Source organism: Dermacentor andersoni, chromosome 1 (genome assembly GCF_023375885.2).
Source record: "Dermacentor andersoni chromosome 1, qqDerAnde1_hic_scaffold, whole genome shotgun sequence".
In the NCBI taxonomy this organism is placed as follows: Eukaryota; Metazoa; Arthropoda; class Arachnida; order Ixodida; family Ixodidae; genus Dermacentor; species Dermacentor andersoni.
In genome coordinates, this window is record NC_092814.1 from 149,669,979 (window position 1) to 149,690,787 (window position 20,809).

General features: G+C 45.2%; 1 protein-coding gene across 1 annotated transcript; it reads left to right on the plus strand.

The window, feature by feature from the left end:
* The first annotated feature begins 110 nt into the window (after positions 1 to 110).
* SmE (Small ribonucleoprotein particle protein SmE) lies at positions 111 to 20,096 on the plus strand. The gene is made up of 5 exons (XM_050192404.3): positions 111 to 272; positions 586 to 612; positions 1,700 to 1,762; positions 8,360 to 8,438; positions 19,902 to 20,096. The coding sequence occupies exons 1-5, from the start codon at positions 216 to 218 to the stop codon at positions 19,958 to 19,960; spliced, it is 285 nt and encodes a 94-aa protein (XP_050048361.1). The 5' UTR covers positions 111 to 215; the 3' UTR covers positions 19,961 to 20,096.
* Positions 20,097 to 20,809: the final 713 nt, after the last annotated feature.

Here is a 20,809-nt window from a genome sequence, read left to right on the forward strand (position 1 = left end):
ATATTATTGTAATTTATTATTTATATTGTACACAAAACAAAAATTAAGAGAAGGTAGCAGAGAGTTCGGTCATTTTATGCTATAGTTTTATGGGTTTTGCAGTACAGGCTATCGTCATCGACAGCAATTCGAACCACGAAGTTGGCGCTGGTCGCGTGTCTTTCGTACAAAATTCGTAAAGTTTGTTTGGACGTTTAATTGCTATATCAATCAAAATGGCGTTCAAAGGAGGCCCGGGGCAGAAAGTCCAGAAGGTTATGGTGCAACCTATTGTATCCTTTTTCTGTGTGAATTCGCAAAAGTGTCTCGCAGGCGATTTCCCGGCTTTGGCCTTTTGTCTGTTCTCGTCAAGAAAAGAATGTCACGTTATGTCTTCGTACTTGCGCTACCAGCGCTCGCGAATCTTCGATAAGCCAGTTTCGTCAGGTCTGTTTAAGTACTTTTACTGCCACCCTACGTGTGCATGTCCATTTAAGTAGCTACTATTCCACTGTATACCTTCAGCGGTTGGTGTTCTTGTTTGACTACGAGGTAACCGTGCGACGGACTGGCGTTGCTGTTTCTCCCTTGACGTTTTCATTTCAGAACCTGATCTTCAGATATCTGCAGAATGTAAGTATTAAAGTTGTTTGTAGTAGGTAATGGTTAGTCTTGTGACATCAGTGCTATGAAGATAACCTATCCAGGGGTTGCTAGTTAGTTGCGTTCTGTGGGGTGTCTTTTCTTAATTGTAATGTTGTTAGAAGTTCAAAGTTGCTCTGTTCTATTACTGTTACTAGGTGCAATGATTAATAGGCAGAACAAATGGATGTTAACCTTAAAAATTGGCAAGAAACCATAGAACGTATTAGTCAAAAGGGCCCATGAAGGAATTGGTAAATCACCTAGCAAAGTGTAAAAGAAAAAGAGAGAAAATAACTGGCAGTTTTACAGCTGTACAGTACGCAACCTAATAGCAGATGGCCATGTGGTTCTGCGATCTTGCTGAAATATCTTCTATAGTGAACTATTGCTGGGACAATTCAGGTTATCGTTAGTTTCTTATAAACAATGGCTGTTGCTGTTGTAGGTAGCTTCGATCTGGAACAATCAGACCTACCATTAAAATAGAATCAATTTGTAGGTCAAACCAGTGTGGTTGCATTCGAAATGGTTCAAGGTGGATGCGTTATAAAACCTGCTTTATGCTTTATGGCACTCTATACTGGTTGCTTCAAAGTGAACTGTAATCACTACAAAGGTATACAGCAGCAATAAGGTTTATTACGAGACCCCAGTGTACGTAAATAAACACCTGCCATGATGTTGTAGTGGCTTTCGCGTTGTGCTGCTAAACCTGAGGGCGCGGATCAAAACTGCCGCGGCGGACGCATTTAGATGGTAGCGAAATGCAAAAGCACTCATGTATTGTGCATTGGGTGCATGTTAAAGAACGCCTGGTGGCCAAAATTAACCCAAAGTCCCCCCCTACTGTGTGCCCCATAATCATTTTGTGGCTTTGGCGTGTACCCCAGAATTAAAGAATTATGTAAAAATACCTGGTTATCACAGTTACAAATCTGTGTGTCCTCAAAATACAGCTTGAATGCTTTCTTTCACAACCTTTTAAACTTGCTGGAGAGCTTAGAAGCAACCAGTCAAAATGCCATTAGCGAGTAAACCATGAACCATGCCAACAGTGTCACTCTTTTGCTTGCAGAGAGCACGGATTCAAGTTTGGCTGTATGAAAATGTTCACTTGAGAATTGAGGGCCACATTATCGTAAGTTCAAACTATTTGAGATACTGCATCTTAGATGGATAATTTTGTGTGTGATCCAAGGTGTGTGTGTTTAGAAAAATTCTTGTGCTTGTTTGGTACGAATGTATTTAAAGTTGTGGCACATTCGAGTAAATCATTTTCATAGTTAAGATGCCTACCAGAAACGTTGTTGTGAAACTGGTATATCGTATATGCAGTTTTGTGGTTTTAGCTTGAGGATGCTTTGTAGACATGTTGCCCAATGCCGTAGCTCACTGGCCATGGCAATGTGCAGCTCTGTTTGATGCCTAGCCTAACAGCCACGCTTGGATTAGGGTGGAATGTAAAAGCGCTCAAGGTCAGTGCCGAGTTTCCCACTACAGTGCCTCTCATAGCTCAGAAGTTGCTTTGCATTAGTAAACACAATAATTTAATTTTTGTAAGCATAGAAGCTTGATTTGCTTTGGTAGTACTTAATAAATGGCGTAATTTTGCTCCACATCATATGTGTAATTGCATTATTACGCATAAGATGGTAACCGCTTTGCTGTTAGTTTGGGGAAGGGGTGCTATAATTGCTACACTATATTCTGGGAGCTGCATTCGTGTTATGACCAGTCTAGTATGCTAATGTTGAATGTATAATCAAGGAAAGGCAGCAATACATTGTTTTCATAGAGGTAAAAAGTGTGGGTTTCTTCAGCTAAATGCTGGTCTTCAAGTGTACACATTTTGAATAGCAGAGTTAAAACTATGTACATAAGTTTATGAAAGAAAGAACTCCGTTGTACTTAAGGTTCATCAAGAGACCACCGCATACTGCAGTTGGGAATGCTTATGTGCTCATTCATTGGACCCATTTTTCTCAAATGCACAGAGCACATAACTAAAGAACCATAGAAGACAGACCCGCAGTGGTTGCTCAGTGGCTATGGTGTTGGACTGCTGAGCACGAGGTCGCGGGATCGAATCCCGGCCTCGGTGGGTGCATTTCGATGGGGGCAAAATGCAAAAACACCTGTGTACACGGTCGTCCACTTACAATTTGAACACGGCTCCGGGCGGCCGGTGTGCTAGCGCGCTGTAGCAGACGACGCGGCTGAGGCCACGCCTGTGGCTGCTAGTGCGCCGGCGCGTTAGTTACCCCGGCGCTCCGCGGAGCGCTGGCCGCCCGGAGCCATGTTCAAATTGGAAGTGGATGACTGTGTACTTAGATTTAGGTGCATGTTAAAGAACCCCAGCTGGTAAAAATTTCAGGAGTCCCCCACTATGGCGTGCCTCATAATCAGAAAGGGGTTTTGGCACGTTAAACCCCATAATTTAATTAAATAGAAGACAGATTCACAAGATGGAGGCTTCTTCAGTAGTCGAATAAGGGATAGTTAGAACGTGGTTCCAGCCTCAGACACCCTTTGTTCGACCACTGTTGAAGCATAGGTTTCAGTGTTTCTCAACATGTAATTTGCAGCATAGTACTGCAGCCTATTAGCCCTGAGATCTTTGAGTGGTGCCCTCTCGCGTGTGACATCAGTGGGGGGACTTCGCTGCCACGCGTGTGCTCTGCTTGAGTATTTGAAATGTAAGTAGGCAAGTTCGTAACACAGTACATATGAAATGTTCTAGGACACTATTCCTTGCAAAATCGAGCAGAGTCACAGTCATCGCCACACTTAGGGTGGATTGCTCCTGGTGTCGTCAGTCATGTGTGTATACATGCATGTACGGCGGTGGTTTTTCATCATTGCAGCTCTGTTGTCGTGGTGGTCTCATAGTGATTTGTCAGCCCTTTTTTTACAGTGAACTGCAGCATTTGGCCTTCAGATACTGTGCCTGCACTCTAATACTGTGTTTTGCTGTGCAGCGTGTATTGCGTGTTCGGTCGCCTGCTATGTTGGCCACAGAAATACCCATTTTGTTGCTGCATAGCGCATTGAGCATGTCACGAAAGATGTTTGATGCCATTCTCAGGAAACTGCGTGATCACTGTGGCGTGTTAATGCATGCACTGCTTTAGCGGCATTGCAGGAAAATGCGCTGTGGAACGCCTGATACAAGTGCAGGCAAAATTAGTGGAGAAAACAAAATTATGTAGTAATGTGTTGCAGTGCTGACCTTCACAAGATTTTATTTAAACTTGGTTACTTTCAGCGTAACACAGCTCGCTTCTGCATGTTAGCCGGCTAAACGTAACCCCTTCTTTGCTCCTGCCATGGGCAGCAGGTACATTGCGCAGGTGAGGTTCATCCATTGATGAGAATTAGCGCTATTGCGTAAGAAAAACAAGTGGCAACCTTTGCCTAGAACACCATTTGTGGGGATGCGAAAAAGGACCATGGTTGCCGGAGCCGCGGGCTGCGATGACGGTGTACTGTCTTTGGCCATGGAGATGGGAAAAACGTGGCATCCGCTCCGAAGATCCAGGGCCGCGTAGAATAGAGCCCGCAACCTCCGCCAAAAAGATGTTACAGGGAGTATTTACTCAACAGTAGATGACTAGCACTTGGCTAGTCAAGACTGCACAGGTTTTAGCAGGTTTTTCAGTCTGACAGGAGAGACTCCGACCCAGCCCCACTACAACGTCTTTGTCTTCGCCACTGTTCTGACAATATGTAACGTGTCGTATGTATTTAGAGCTAAAACAAGAAAATTGAGAAGCGTAGGTTTGCTGGTACTTGACCCAACAAGAAGCTGGAGTGCTAAACTCGCACCACATTAACAGACACTAAACACTCATACAAAGGCACAATAAAATGTTCACAGGCTTTCCAGTGTTTCCTTTCTCTTTATAACATAATAGATTTAGAACGCTGATATAGTAATGCTTTCGTAGTCGTTGCCTGTAGTTTGAAAGTGCTTTGAACAGAAATAGTGTTATGCTAACATGAACAAATTTTTTGTTAGAAAGACATGGTGCGATTTATTAGCAAGAAAATAGTGTAAAGCATGCTTGACAATTACGAAACATGGTATACCTTTGCACGTCTAATGTTGGAGGTGAACTAATGTTCGAGGTTTTTGCATTTCGCCCCCATTGAAATGCGGCCATGGTCGAATCGGCGCCCTCGAACTTGGCAGTGCAGCGCCATAGCCACTGAGCTAACGCATCGGGTGGTTACATAAAAGATATACGGGGGTGGGAAGCTTGTGCCAACTGCACCATTTTGATGCAAATGCAAATTCCTGCACCAAACTACACCAAACGCAAAAAATTGCCTGAAATTTCGCCACTCTGCACCAGAACGGCTTCAGCATGTGTGCTCCGGCATTGGCCGCGAAGAGCGAGTGGATTTGTTGTCTGAAAAAAAAGTTGCTGTTCACATTTGCACACTGCACGACGGCACCTCCCGTAGTTTCGCACATATAGTACTGGACTTTTCGGCACTTCCTGTAAACTCCTGGCTGTCGTCATAATGGCCAGGGCAGCTGTATTTAGAGCACCAAAATACAATCGAGTGGACCAAGTGGCGTAGCACTCCCTAGCTGTAGTTCAAAACAATGAAAAGTGGGCTGAGGGCGCTGCGAGCGAAATAGATATTGGGGAAGTGAGTGCTACAGTGGGCGGGCGTCTCTGTCCCCAGGGCCAGTACTATAATGTAAAGCTATTGCAATCTGTTTGTGCCCGCATGGGTGACACATAGCCCATTTTGACCTATCACGTAGGGCTAAAGGCGGATTTGGAATAAAAACAGATTGAAGTAGTCTTATGTTATACCAGCGCAGGGTCGATTGCGGCTCTGTGGGTCTGCGGTGACATATGGTGACCCAGAAATTACATTACCGCATCGATTGGGCAGCATAATTTAGGAACATTTTCTGCTATCATCATGAGCGTTGGTGTGGGAATATAGTACAGTGCGATCGTAGTGCCACCGACACTCTTGGCTTTGCAGGAAAGCATGCGCCATGCCACTGCGCGACCCACTCTTCCATATTCTAGCACGCTATATCCACAAAACGTGCTTCTACTGCCCCGCATTCTGATTGGCTTGCGGCAAGGCAAAGCTATTTCTGTTATGCAGAAATGGCTGTCAATAAACCACGGTAGTTCATATCTCTGGCTTCTCCGTACGGTCTGTTGGTGAAGCGCATTCCCCGGCACTTCACCCACACTGTCGAGATATTGGATAAAAATGTATTTGTAAAAATTTGCTACTCTTCGAAATTTCAGATTCACTGTTGCAAAATGTGTTTTCTGCGATTGCTGCCACTAATTAAAAATCTACAGGCACTATTACCAAAATTTGCGTGCACTCGACAGCTTCAGTATTAGTGTAATCTGCTTCAAAATGCAGCTTAAATATAGCTTAAAATACAGCTAATGTTGCTTAAGACAGTTGCAGTACAGTGCTTGTGTTTCTGGTGTTCGGTCGTCGTTTCGAAAGTGCGCTACCATATTCCATTATTCCACCAAAATTCAGATTGGCCTGCTCCAAACTGCTCCAAAACGCAGTTTTACTTGCTCCAAAAATTGCTCCAAAATGACTTTGGGCAGTCCCATCCCTGTATATAACGTTTGTTGTCATCCTAATGCTGGCATTTATAAATCTAACACTAACAAAAATACAGATAGTAATAGGAGAGCGCCATGCTGAGTGAGCGCTCAATTGGAGCATGGGGGAACATGCGAAAATGAACCTAATTTAAAGGGAGCATAGCAGACGGCAAAGGCAAGTCCCTTGTCTGACGTCACTGGAGTGCCGTTCGCAGCTGCGCCATCGGTCACGCACGAGGTTAATCGCTGTGTCAGCGCTTCACTAGCTGACATTGCTTTTAATTACGTGTGCTGAACTTGTTTAGTGTTCTGTACAGTAGTTGTAACTGTATTACATTATGGCAGAGGTTCACTTCTGCTTTGCTTTGTTGTGCTTTCTGCAGCAACTGGTTGCTCTTGATGCATCACGTGGTTATGTGATGCTGCTTGTAGCTGGCACTGCTCTGTGACTGGTCACAAGCAACCCTGGTAGGAAAGTTGTTTGAACCCACATCATTGTTTTCGTGGCTGCTGCAGCAAGAAAATATTCAAGAGCTCATCCTATGACGACTGTCAACGTTAATGTCATCAGCAGTAAAGCAATGTAGCAACAAACTGTGTTGCTGAAGACGCCTTCATTTACAATCTGTAGTAGGGAAAGTGATCTAAACATGTTAATTTCATTAGTGTACTGTAGGATATTTAGTAGTTTTTCTTGGAGGTTTTGTAAATGTAGCTTTCGTATTCTGGTTCCCAATAGCCACACCCAAGTAGGTCCCCTGAATAAAAGTAAAGGTAGCAACGTTCTTTCACTATCTTGCTGCCCCAGCCGGCAAGTGAGGGCATGCAAGGAGGTGTGGAGCTTATTCAGGCCTCCCTGTTGATGAAGTGGAGTTGTGTAGTTGTGCTGGCACCGTTTCCGTTTAAACAAGCATGCTGATGCTCGCGCGAGGCCAGGCACACTTTTTTCTTTCTCTTACTCACGCGAGCAGTAGCTGTTCATCATAGTGAGCAGCCCTGCAATCACAGGGATTGTGAATCCTAATATTGCAGTGATCACAAGTGCTGCGAAGTGCAATTGCTCCAATGAAAGAGAGCAAACTGAGGGTGCGAGTGGCACTGGAAGGGACATGCGGTGAGGAGACTCGGCCAAGGAGAGGGGGAATGTCTCTACTTTTACTTTTGCTTATTCAGGGGGCATACATCCAATAACTCAATGTGAACTCCAGATACCTTGGTGCTTTTCGTGAGTGGCAAAGGGAAGTCAGTCACATGTAGAATCTTAGTTTGAGCTAGTACGTGCTGTTACCCCACCTAGATAGGTTTTGAATAAACCACTGTGGTGTTCATTAGCCCTGGCTTTTTAAAATCTTCTGTTGGAGAATACCTCCAGTTGCTTCGCCAGCACTTAGTACATAAATAGTAGAAAGAATACCTTTAGGCTGCTTTTCAACCCTTCTTTAGTACTGCAGAATGTGGTGTTTAGTGACTCTTACCCCACTTAATCATATGAATGCTCTAAACTAGATTATACATGCTCCAGAGTGCTTCACTATTATGGTATATGTGCTACAGATGGCTCCAAAATCAAAATTGGTCTGCTTCAAACTGCTCCAGAATGAAGCTTTACCTGATCCAAAAATTGCTACAAGATTACTTTGGGCATTCCCACCCCTGCTATCTCCTCGTGGGCATTCGTGGTGCAGCGCTCTTAAGTGTCGAGTTGCTGTGTGCTTGAGAACATGTGTGACAGGGGTTCGACTCTGTCCATCGCTGGAGATAAAGGACTTTTTTTTTTTTTTGTTATTGAAAGTCGGGTAGAATGGTTAGGCAGACATGGACACGGGCTGACCAGAAAGTGGGCAAAATATCCTTAGAGTGCTAATCGCATTACAAGCAGGTAATCCCGACACATGAACATTAATAAATTTGCACTCTTTGAAACAGGCTGCAGTGCTACATCTTGGATTTAGGGCTTTCCTAAAATACCCTGGAGAAGTGCAATTGCATTTCTGCTGCCCTTGGCCACATGTTAGCCACACCAGTTTCTTTGTCAGTTTTAAGCAGCTTGTCTTAGATAAATGATCTGTTTTCTTGTAGTCTTTGTGTCTATGCAGTGAAAGCTAATTATATTGACATGCTTCCAGGGCTTTGATGAATATATGAACCTAGTACTAGATGATGCGGAAGAAATCTACACCAAGCCAAAGTACCGTAAACAAGTTGGTAAGTTATGAAGATACTGTTCTTTTATTCAAATTACGAAATGTAGGTTTAACATCAGGCAAGGAAAAGGGCAAAATCTCTAAATTCAGCTGGTAATGGGCCTTCAAGTGCATGAAATAGAAGCTTGATTTTAAGCTTTTCAGGAATGTCTTAATGTACTTCGGTCATTTACCTGGGTTTTAGTTGAAGCACATGGCTTCGTGTTTACCACCTTACACCCGATGACCGTTCATGAGAAATAAACAATGGCTGAATGCAGCTGTAGCGTTTTCTTGTTGCTTTGCACCATCTAAATCAACCATCACTCTTACTCACAGCTCAGCTGTGGTCTACACTTCATGTAGCACATCTATGAGGTTAAAAGAAAAAAAACAACAACAAAGAGGCAAATGGCCCTCAAATAAGTTGACTGGTACCGTTGAATTTTTTAGTGTATAGATGACTCTTAGTATAAATATGATTTCGAAGTCTATTGTAGTGAAGTAGCAAGCCAAAAGATGTGCGTGATCTTTGGGCCGGACCTTGAAAGCAGTTCGCAGGGCTGTGAAGCAATGCCCGAGAGCTTATTATTTTCCATTAATTTTTGCTTGTTAATGTTATATGACAGCTTTCTTCTGATAGTTTTCTTGCTTTTGACGAGTGCTGTAATATCTGCACATCTAAGCATGAAGAGTAGCTGGGCGGTTAAAATGTGACTTGCATTTTATTTTATAACAGTGTTTCAGAATAGCACTTATCGTGACTTTGTTAGATGCACTTGTATGTAGGTGTTTAGATACTTAGAGCTTCGGTTCCTGTTGACAAATTTATATACATATTCTCTATGCTTTCTTTGGCTTCTTTGTCGGCTCCATGTAGTGTTGACTAAAAAAAGAATTGAGCCTCCCGGTTCCCCTTCGTTTGTCTCATTGCGTAGCGAGAGTGTCGATTCTGACAGCCTTGATGCCATAAGGTAGCATATGAGGATTTATTGGTCGGTTGCCTGCTCTGAAGCTCACATACTATGCGACGCCTGCAGTTAAAAGTATGTTGCACATTCACCGCCGTGGCTATGAGTGGTGCTGGCCAACACTCCCAAGGCCAAATCTAGTCCTAAAGTACCCAAGGAGGCATACGGGAGGACAGCTGCCATAGCTCAATTGGCAGAGCATTGCACGTCTGATGCAAAACATGTGGGTTCAGTTCCCACTGGCAACATGTTGTCTTTCTGCCCACTTTCATTCAACTTTTCCTTATTCCTACATTTCAATTAAAACTATAGTTAATTCACTCCCCTGTGCTTTCTTTGGCTTCTTTGATGGGATGAACAAAAATGTACAGGGTGTCCCAGTTAACTTGGACAAAGATTTAAAAAAAAAAACCAAGAGCTCCAGAGAAATAGTACAGACTGCGTAGTAGCCGTAGTCGTGTGTACTTACAGCCAGTATTTATTTTTCATCACGAAATATTGATTGCTGTTAATTACTGAACTATGTAATTATTGCTTGAATCGCAAACATAAATTACAGAATTGTAGGGCACCTCAAATAACCTCCAAATCAAGCATTTGTTTCGTGCTCAGCTTTGCCTCATTGGTATTTCTGAGAAAAAACAAAAGCATGTGAAACATCCAAAAGACGAAATAGATATGCACTTCCGCGCCGCTATTCAAGCGCACCCAAGTAAATAGCCACGGATACAGGGCTTCACGCTATCTGATGGTCATGGCATCATGAGAACACTCTGCTGACACACTGATAAGCGTAGCGGAGCCGTAGGGAGGCGGGGGGGTGATTTCGAAGCCGGGAAACGATGACGCCGCACTTGGAATTGTAATATTGCGCAGTTTTTTTTTTTTTTTTAAAGCATTAGTTGAACTTCTGTAGCCTTGTTTCATGATACGCGAAGGTTAAAACTGTCATAAGCGCCTCATGATCGAGCACAACATTCTTGTGTCCGCCAATGCTGATGCTTATCGCACAACACTAGTTAAGTTGCGAAACCTCGCCAGCCATCCTACATGACGAAGCCTTGTACGATGTGGCGATAAATAAATGCAGCCGTACATCTTTCAAAGGTTGTTTGGAGGCACTTGACTAGCGGCGCGCAAACACGCATCTATTCTATTTCATATTTCACGTATTTTGCAGGTTTTTCTTTTTTTCTTGGAAAAAGCCAGGCACACTTCAGCACAACATAAACACTTGATTCGGAGATTATTTAAGGTGCCCTACGACTTTGTATATGACATGTTTGCAATTCGAGCAATAAATAATACAATTTTTACTTGTTTTACTTTGTACTTTAATTAGTTCACTAATTAAAAGCAGTCAAATAATTAATACTTCTTGATGAAAAAATACTGGCTGTATGTACACACGATTGTCGCTACTGTGCAGTCGGTATTTCTCTAGAGCATTTTTTTTTTTAAAGATCTTGGTCCAAGTTAAAAAGGACACCTGGTGTATCCTCCCCTCCATACTTGTATTTTGAGGTGCACCCTGTCAAAAGCTCTAAAGCCACTGTGAGATTTTATGTGGAATAGCTTTAACATTAATGTATCCTTGTGTGTAGTGTTGTGCAAAAAAATACGCTTTATTTCTAAATGCAGCTGCTGTGTACACTAAAGGCAAATATTAAGTCAGTATGGGCTGTTAAAGTGCCATTCCAGAAACCTCGCAGCATTTGTTTCGTGCTAAGAAAATACTTAGTTTAAGAGAAAATCGTGTCTTAACGGGGCTGCATACCTTTATTGCAATTCAGATCGCCCGCCCCTGAGCGGGAAGTGGTGACATTGCACTACAATCACTGGCCTTTACTGCTGTCGGTGAGCCAAACGGAGCCTGACAGATGACCCTATGGTTTTTTGCACAAAACGTAAACATACTGTCATGGAGAAACCGAGCCTAGACAGAGCGTTGAATTTGCCACTGCAGCTGCTCTCGGTCAAGTGGCGTGGACCGTTTGGTTATCCCACGGCATCACATGGACGCGGCATTCTCTACTACTTTCATTTCGTGTGAGTTTTGCAAGCCAGCAGAACTTGCGCAGCTCTATGTGATAACGAAACTAGTGAAATGCGAAAGCGACGGCAGTGCAGAGTCGAGCGAAAATGAAACCTTTTGACGGCCTGCATCCTTGTCAAGGGTAACGTCAGCGAGTTTTTTTTCTAAAAGGTGAATAGGGTTGGACAAGCAGAATTTCTTTCCGTCTTATAATGCAATGCATTGGTGTTTTTGTCACAAGTGTTTCAGTACTAGTGACGTAATTATAATGAGTGCCTGTGTCATCTGGCTAGTACTTGAATGTCCCGGGGAAGTATAAAATCATGTCCTGCATTTACTTCAATTTCTCGATTACTAAAGCTCTGTTCACAATAATACTGACACCTTAGACATTCTCGAGCATTAGCTTATCACTTTAGCTTTACTTAATATATGCCTTTAGTGTCTGTTTGAAGGGCCCCTCACCAGGTCTGGCCATATTGAACTGACAAGCGCTGTGCATACGATGCATGCTAACAATTTCATGCTAACGATCATGACTGTTAATTATTACATCCCTACGTGCTGTGGAAAGAGCCTAAATTTCAGACCAAACACCATTTGCCCTTTCCTTCTTGGGCACCACGCTCCCAGCCGTCGAGTTGACATATCGTGCAAGTGCGCCTACATACATGATAATGCTGTGTCGCTCATTGTGACACGTGTGACGAGAATTATTCAAGGCAACATCAGTTATTTGTTTAATTTGTTGCTGCAATAGGTGATTTAAAGTTTAGAGAAATAATAAAGCCCATAAACAGAATGTACCATAGGAAGAGAGGTGTACTTCAGTTTCATTGCTTGTTCCCCCGTCGTGCAGTCGCGCATTCAGAGAATGAAACTGTCATTTTCTTCCTTGTTCCAGCACCACGATCATGCTCTTTCATCCTCTCATGCTTGCCTCATTGCTTGTGGCACTGATAAGGTGCTCTCGTCAAAATCGTCCGCTGTGTAAAATGATACAAACGCAACAGCCCGCGCGCAAGACCGTCAACGTAAGTGCACTGCTCAGCAAAAATGCGAGAGGGAAAGAATGAAAGAAGGCGGGGACAGTGATGTATTCGTCATGCGATTCTCCGGCTTCAATATGGGAGAACACTGGGAAGGAATTTCGCTTGCGGAGGCTAAATGGGGCAAGTGGACAGGGTCTGTCTTGGGGGTGATGCTTGCCTCCTGAAATCATTGGTTTGCACAACCTCAAATTTCTCTGCTATTAATGAACTAATTAAAAAAATTGTGGTAGAACACTCCTTAGAGGGCACATAACTTCCAGCGTATAACAAAAATTTGCTATGCTGCAACAATTTTTCAAATTGGCTCATTAATAGCCGAGATCGAAATATTTCAGTGCCGCGAACCCATGATTTTCGGGAGGGGAGCTCCACTGCCAAGCGAAATTCCTTTCCTGCATTCTCGCATACCAGACCTCGAGGATCGAGTGAAGCATACATCACGGGCCCCCTTAATTTGGTTTTCTTTTCTACTCACTTTTCTTGCGGTGCGGCGCACTTCCGCTGACGGCGGCACGCATGAGCTGTTGCGCACGATTTTGCGCGCTGTGCACGAGGACACCCGACTAGTGGTATAAATCAGTGCTACATGAATAATGAAGCAGACGCAAGCGGATCACAGAGCATGATCCTGCACTGGAACATGGTAGAAAATGACATACAGTCGAACCTGGTCATATCGAATTCGCAAGAAATATGCCTATCAGTTCGATATAGGGCATAATTCGGTAAAAGCCTGCTAGAGAATTGGGTGTCATAAAAGCACTTTATTGATGAAACTAGCTTAGTTTCGCATGAAATAGTCCTGTATATTCTACTGCTTGGGCAAGTTCGCTGCCTGCGATGCACCCACTTCTCCACATTGTCTAAAGAGTCTGAGCAACTGAAGCCATAATCTTCCACATGCGCGCAGAAGTGCCGGACTAGTGCAAGTGCACCAGTCACCTCGGATGATGTTGGCAAAGGATCGTCATTGCTCTCCTCATTGTGCCTATTATCACTTGTGCTCGGTACGATGTTGGCAATGTCGTAGTCTTCGTTTTCAGGCTCTCCCATGGGCGCGGCACCATCATCCACACTCACAAACTCGTCGACCGTTGATCCGTCAATGGCTTCCGGAAATTCTGACGGCTCGCTCCAAACTTTGTCGACACAGGCAACTGCTTTGTTGCACTCACAAAAATATGCAGAGTTGCCACTGGGCACACGGAAGCTAGCACATCTGAAGCAATTGCAGGTGAACCACTTGCACACGGCCACTTTGACGTCGCCGTGCGTACGTGTCGGGCATTACGGGCACTGGGTCACGAGTTTGTCCACTTTAGCCCTAATCTTCCCCTTATTCTTCCTTCAAAGTCATGCTGAGCATGCTCCTCGGAATCTTGCACGCTGCGGCGACATCCGACTTCTCGCCGTGTTCAACTCGATTCACGATTTCGACCTTCACGGCAAAAGACAAATTTTGGCGCTTCGCGCTAGCCATCACGGCAGCACTGCGGGAGAAGGCCTACAAGGCGCATACACAATGAACCAGAACAGCAGCGAGACCACTCGCACTTCCACCATCTTGCAGGACGAGGGCACAACAGCCTCTGATTGGTTGTTGAGCAAGCACTGCAGGCGGGCCAGGATCATTTTTTGCAGGGGGGTGTCGACGGCTCGCACGATGGGGTATGGTCACAGTAGGCAGAGTAGGTGAATGGAGCAGTGCCGCTTGACGTTCGATATATCGGGAGTAGATGCTATTTTTGTTCGATGTAAGCGTAATTTTTGCATATATACTCATGTAACTACCGTATTTGCTCGCATAATGATCACACTTTTTTGTCAAAAAAATTGACGCAAATTCATGGGCGCGATAATTGCGTGTCTTGAAGAGTCATTTGCTTGGCACACGACAAATCACTGCGGCAAGTTCGGGGTGCGATCATTACACGGGAAATTAAAAAAATTAATTTTGATGACAAAATTACGCGAGTAAATACGGTATACCATGTTCAGAAATTGTTCGATATACAGGGTAATTCGATGTAAATGGGTTCAATATAGTCGGGGTCAACTGTAGTTTCAGTGTCTGCACGCGTGACTGAATGACATGGGAACAAGCAGATGAAACGGAAGTACATCTCACTTGCTGAGGTGCAAAGTAAAACAAAAACATGCAGACATTCGGTTTGTGTTTTATTATTTCTCTAAGCTTTAATTTGTCTGTTCAAGCAACGTATTACACAAGTAACAGACGTTGCCTTGAATAATTCTCGAGGTCACGTGTCACCATGAGCAAACGTGTACAGCACAAACACGTGTGCGTAAGCGCACTAGCAAATGTACAGGGTCTGTTCTGAAAGTAGTAGGACTGGTTTTTTCCTGGGCGAATGGGCGGACGAGAGGTAGTCTGTGCGCGCAGGATCGGTGAAGGGGTTATTGGGAGCGCTGGAAAAAATCGGCAGTCTGCTCTCGGCTGTTGAAGATTGCAGGTCGCTTGTACTGTGAACCCTTGTCGAAACGCCTCGTCATGGAGAATCGTGGAGCGTTTACTTAATCAGCGATATGTGATCAAATTTTGTGTAAAGCTTCGTAAAGCGGGCAAAGAGACTCGCGACATGATTAAGGAGCCCTACGGTGATGCTGCCATGGGTAGACCAGGTGTTTTTGAGTGGCCCAAGCTGTTCCGAGAAGGTAGGGAAAGAGTGGAAGATGACGACTGCTCCGGATGCCCTTCGACCAGCAAGACCAGCGAAAATGTGTCACGAGTGAAAAATTTACTAAACAGTGATCATAGGATGAGTATCAGAATCATTGCTGATGATCTGACGATTCCTTAAACCAAAGTTTTTGAGATCGTGACAGAAAACTTAGCCATGAGGAAAGTGTGCACGAAGTTCGTGCCACGAGTGTTGTCAGAGGAGCAAAAGGCGAACCGGAAAGCAATCTGCCAGGATCTTCTTCACCGTGTGGATCAGGACCCCGAGTTTTTGGACAATGTAGTGACCCGTGACGAGACGTGGGTGTTTGATTACGATCCAGAGAGCAAGCGGCAGAGCTCAGAATGGCACACCCCTTCTTCCCCACCCCCCAAAAAAGCATGAATGAGCAAATGCAAGCAAAAGTCCATGCTCATTTGCTTTTTTGATCGACATGGAGTCATCCACAAAGAGTTCGTACCACCTGGACAAACAGTCAATGCAGTGTTTTACGTGGAAGTCCTCAAAAGACTGTGAAAACGCATTGTTCATGTCCGCCCAGCCATCGCCAACAATTGGCGGCTGCATCATGACATTGCGCCGAGCCACTCACCGTTCTGCGTGATGGAGTATCTTGCCCAGCACAAGGTGGCAACGCTGCCTCAGCCCCCCTACAGCCCCGACTTGGCCCCACCAGACTTTTTCTATTCCCGAGAATAAAATCGACATTCAAGGGGAAGCATCACGGATCGGTAGAGGCGGTTCAACAGGCCGTGACAAGGGAGCTAAACAGCATTCCGGTCCAGGCGTTCCTGGAGGCGTATGAAAACTGGAAAACTCGTTGGCAGCAATGTGTAGATGCGGAAGGGTGCTACTTTGAAAAATTCTAATCGTTTGTACTATTCTCATAAATAAGATTTGTTTTTAAAAATGAGTCCTACTTTCAGAACAGACCCTGTACGTCATCCTCCAGCTTGCAGCGTGGCGGCTGCGAGGAGAAGGGAAAATGGCGTTCGGTTTTAAATTTCAGACCTTTCCTCGGCACGTAGCGATGTAATACTTAGCAGACACGATCATTATCGCACATTGTATGCTGTGTGCTTGTCAGCTTAAGGGGGGATGAGGGGATCGGAACTAACTTTTTCATTTTTTATCTTAGAGTGATGAAATTTGGCATACAGGTTCGAAATAGCATCAAACAGACAGCTGCAAAGTTTCACAATCATATCTTCAGTAGTTTTTATTTTATCATTATTTATATATTGCTCACATGTTGCTTGCTCGTGGAAAGCCTAGCGTGACAGCAAAATGGGTTATGGGTCTGTAAATGTTTTTAATAGTTACTAAGAAGTATAGTCTAAGTCAAGATTCTCTTAATTTCTTTTTAAATTTCTCTGCTCTTCTTCTAAACGATATAGTATGCACCTTCTCTTTATGTTTAGAATGTATCATGCTCCAATTATTGTGTAATAAAAAAATGGTGAGCCTAAATGGTAAATCTGAGACTGTCTTGACATAAGGCACACTTCACCAATTGCAGCAAAACAAACAGGATTAAAATCCGTGCTCCCATTGCCGTGCTATGCTTTCCACGAGCGAGGTGATAAGCTCAAAACAAACTTTTGAGAAAACAAGCCTCAAAGTTCCATACTGGCACACACTGTCTAGAATGCTCCTGCATTGTAGAATTTGGTGTCCTTGGCAGCAGGTGACTTCTTAGCCCTCTGTCCTTTCAGGAGATGGACTTTGTGTGCCTTCTTCATTCGCTGGGAGTCTTTCTCGACAGCCCGCTGAAGAGAGAGGGCACCAGGGCGCAGGCCCAATGTTGTGCACAGGTCTGAATAAGCTTTCAGACTGCCCGAGTTGTACTTTGAAATTGCCTCGTGCACTGCTGTTTCCACAGCAAACAGTGAGGCATGCTGGTCTTTTGATACTAGTGACCATATCACTGAATGGAGACTCTCAGCCGCGTTTTGAGTTTTGCCTCCTCTGCACCGGGCCAGCAACTGAGGGTCTGAGAGGCGCTGGTACACAGGCAGGAGTGCTTCAGCAACTTTAGCTGAAAGCTTGTACTTGTGAGCTGGTGCTGGCTGCCCTTCTGCCTCAGCTGACCGGTGGTTGCACCAGCTAAGGGGGCCAGGGGGACACAGCTCATGATGGGGCTCATCATCTGTTGATGTGATGTGGTAGTACGTTGCCATTACTGCCCTTTGCATTTCCTCGACTTCCGAGTGGTTCCGCAGAGCAAGGCCATAGTAGTTTGTCAGTTTTTTGATGAGCTGCTGTGTCAGGCCCCCCTTTCCACCTAGTGGCTCTCCTTTCTTTGCCTTGGCCACCAAAGAGCGAAGTGCAGCCCCCATTCGTTTTTTAACATGATTTATGCAGTCCTCTTTAGATAGCTGCACAAAACCATAAACTTCTTCATCACATAGAGTGCGAAACATGCGGCTGTCCCCGTCACAAACTATGTTTGTGTAACGTAGATCATTTCTGCTCAAGGAGCGCCTGAAGAGCTGTAGTGCAGCCTCAACCTCCATTCTTCCAGAATTCACATCAGTGTTTTTCTGGCACTGGTGTTGCTGCTTCCATTCAGCATAGTTGGGGTCACTTTCTGCTGGCTGTCGGCTGCACCCAAGGCAGAAGTTGGACAGAACTATGCAGTCCAACACAAGCCCTGTATGGAAATCAATTATACAGCCTACGCCGGTATGGGAGCTGTGGCCGCGTGTCAACCATGTGCCATCATACACTACTGTAATGTTCTTTGAAAATGTTGTCTCCATTTCAGTGTACACCTTTTTCACTGCCTCTACAGCATCTGTGAAGATGTTGTGTGCAGCTGCCGCTGCGGCAGGCTTGAAAGTCTTTTTGAGGTGCCCATCATATGTTTTGTGGTGTAACCCACGATGCGAGACATTCATGGTGGCCCAGAAGTCATTATGAGCAGTTGGTCCTTTCCCAATGCTCTTTATTGCTTGCATAGCTCTGATGTTGACCTCGAAAGCTCTAGAGCCGCTCTTCCTTTGTGAGGACCACTCAGACTGTAGGGTACTACCACAGGAAATGCATGAAAGTACCATCTTCACAGCTAGTCCCAGTTCAGTCTCGCGGTGCACTGCTAGGCCGGGCTGCTGACAAGTTGGGCAAAGCGGGGAACCAATCAGCGAGTTCAAAGCAGCAACTTGAACAAGCATAAACTCCTCTTCTGGAGGTGCGGGAATGGCATTTTCCTGTGAGCCAGTCAGCCCGAACTTGCGCTCCGTTGCTGAAACCGCGCGAAGCGATTCGCGAACTCTCGACGCTTGCAGTTCTGCAGTTTCCGCGGACACAAATCGTGTTTCCAGGTGAGCTTGAATAGTGCGACGTTCACTGGGCGAACAGTCAACACTGCGATGAGCGGCAAGGTCGGCCGCCGGCGCATCCGCGGCAGCGAGCGTGCGCCCGCGTTGCAGCTCCGTCGAAGCGCCGGAACTCGTCGATGGCATGGGACTGCCTTCACTGGCGGTTGTTGGCTGCGGAGACATCTCGGCGTTGAACGACACACCGCGGAAGCGCGTCTCCGATGCTCTGCAGTCGGGCGGCGATGACCGCTGCAAGCTCACTCCGTAATCTGTGCTGGACGAACTTGCGACGGGACGCTCGCGTACGGCGAGACTCACTGGCATGTCGATCGTCACCGGTGAAGTAACACTGCGCCCGCGCTTGGACGGCAAAAGATCATGGTTCGTCTCACTATCGCTGGCTGGTGCTCGACTCGGCGCAAGATCCCGCAGCACGTTGGGCGAGAGATCGCACAGCACGTTGGGCGCGTACTCCGCCGATTCTGAACGGACGCTCGGCTCGGCCGAACCACCTGCTGACAATCGCCGCTTCTTCCTTGCTGTGACGGGCTTGCGTTTCCGCTTCCCGTAGGCATGCTTCGTCCGGTACTTCTTTTCGAACGTGCGCGGATCCATTGCACGTGGCCGACGTCCTCGAAACACAAGAGAAGGAAAGTCCAGAAAGGCTTCCCAGCAGCGGACAAAAGCAGACGCTCCTTGCGCTCCTTGCCTCGGCCGCCATTATGGCGCGGCGTCGACCAATGAGGAGGCGCCTTACAACGAGCCGCGGCGCAGAGCCAATCGGGGCGCGGCAGCCATTGGCTGCTCCGTGCTGCCACTCCTGTTTTTCTTTTTTTGTGCGCTTGCTGGCTGGCAGGGAAGGAAGGGAAGGGCTGGGACAAAGAGTCAAAGAGTCGGGCTTTCCAACGATACCAAAATGGCGGCGCTCCGTGGCGGGAAAGCCGAGCAGTCGCGCGTTGAACTTCGCGGCTTTTTCGCGATTTCGGGCGGATTTGTGGACGCCGGCACCGACAAATATATTTATTTTAAGTGCTTAGAGTTTGTTTTTCGGTGAAATATTTCAGTACAAGATAGAAATGATGCTGTAGATTCTGAAAAGCGTACTTTTCAAAAATCGATTTTTTTCGCGAAAATCGCGATCTGATCCCCGCTTCCCCCCTTAAAATGGCCAGACCTGTTGAGGGGCCCTTTAAAGAATCAGCTTTGTAGAGATGGCATTTTGTGCAAGCTTACACAACTTCACCTGCTGTTCATTCTTTGTTGTCACCCTTTTCACCATGTTCATCGACATATATTAATGAATGGTGCATTGCCAGCTGTCTTAAAGCATGTAGATTGCTGATCTGCTGTTCGAACCATTCAGAAATAGTATTTCTAATATCATTTTTTTTTTTTCTCCTTTTAGGGCGGATCCTTCTGAAGGGCGAAAATATCACACTGATTATGAGCACACAGAACATGTGAATGAGGCCAAGTGGTCAATGGGTCATGTCCAGGAGATTTTCATCTTTTGTATTTCCATCTCATGTACATTAGGTTTAAGTCAGTGTGGCGGCTTCACAAAAATGTATCAAGTACCATAAAATGTCTGACAGAAGTCTCTTGAGTGTCGAGCCTGTTTCAGCCGTAGCAACAAGCTTTGCAAGACGGTTTTGCTCTTCTCTTCTGTGATTTGATACAGGTCACTTGAAAGAAATTCTATGCTTTCTTTGCCTTCCTTGTGATAGGGATTACACATAGAAGTGCTCTCAATCAGGTCTTCTGTTGAAGCTGCTGTTGCATGATACTGAGGTTTTCTGTCCTCTTGACACTGCTGGCATGCTGCAAGGCAAGTCTGGTGCAGCATGTACGATACCCATGATAACCTGTCCTGTTCTGTGACACTGCATTGTCTTTTTACTTCTACTGGTGGACTTGCAAATGCACTCCCTCCAGCTTTTGTAAATGCAGCTGGCCACTAGTGGCATCTTTTTTGCCAGCAACAAAAGTGACTCAAAAACTGTAAAACAGGCAAGGTGGCATGAGCTTGATGACCTTATGACCATATGCAGTTTCACGTCACCAAAAATTGGAACAAATTGTTGATTTAATTCTGGCCATAGAGAGCACATGCAAAAAAAGAATTTGTTCAGGTTTAACTTGTTTAATTAATTGGTTTGCTAACTGTCCACCATTGTAACTTTATGCCAGCATTTTAATAACGGAACTGTGGGCTTTTCTTTAAATATTCTGGCCTTCAGTGAGCATTTTCAGGTGTCAAGCTTAATGTAGCATATAGTAGTTATGTTGGACATTGCAGGGTTAATGGATTTC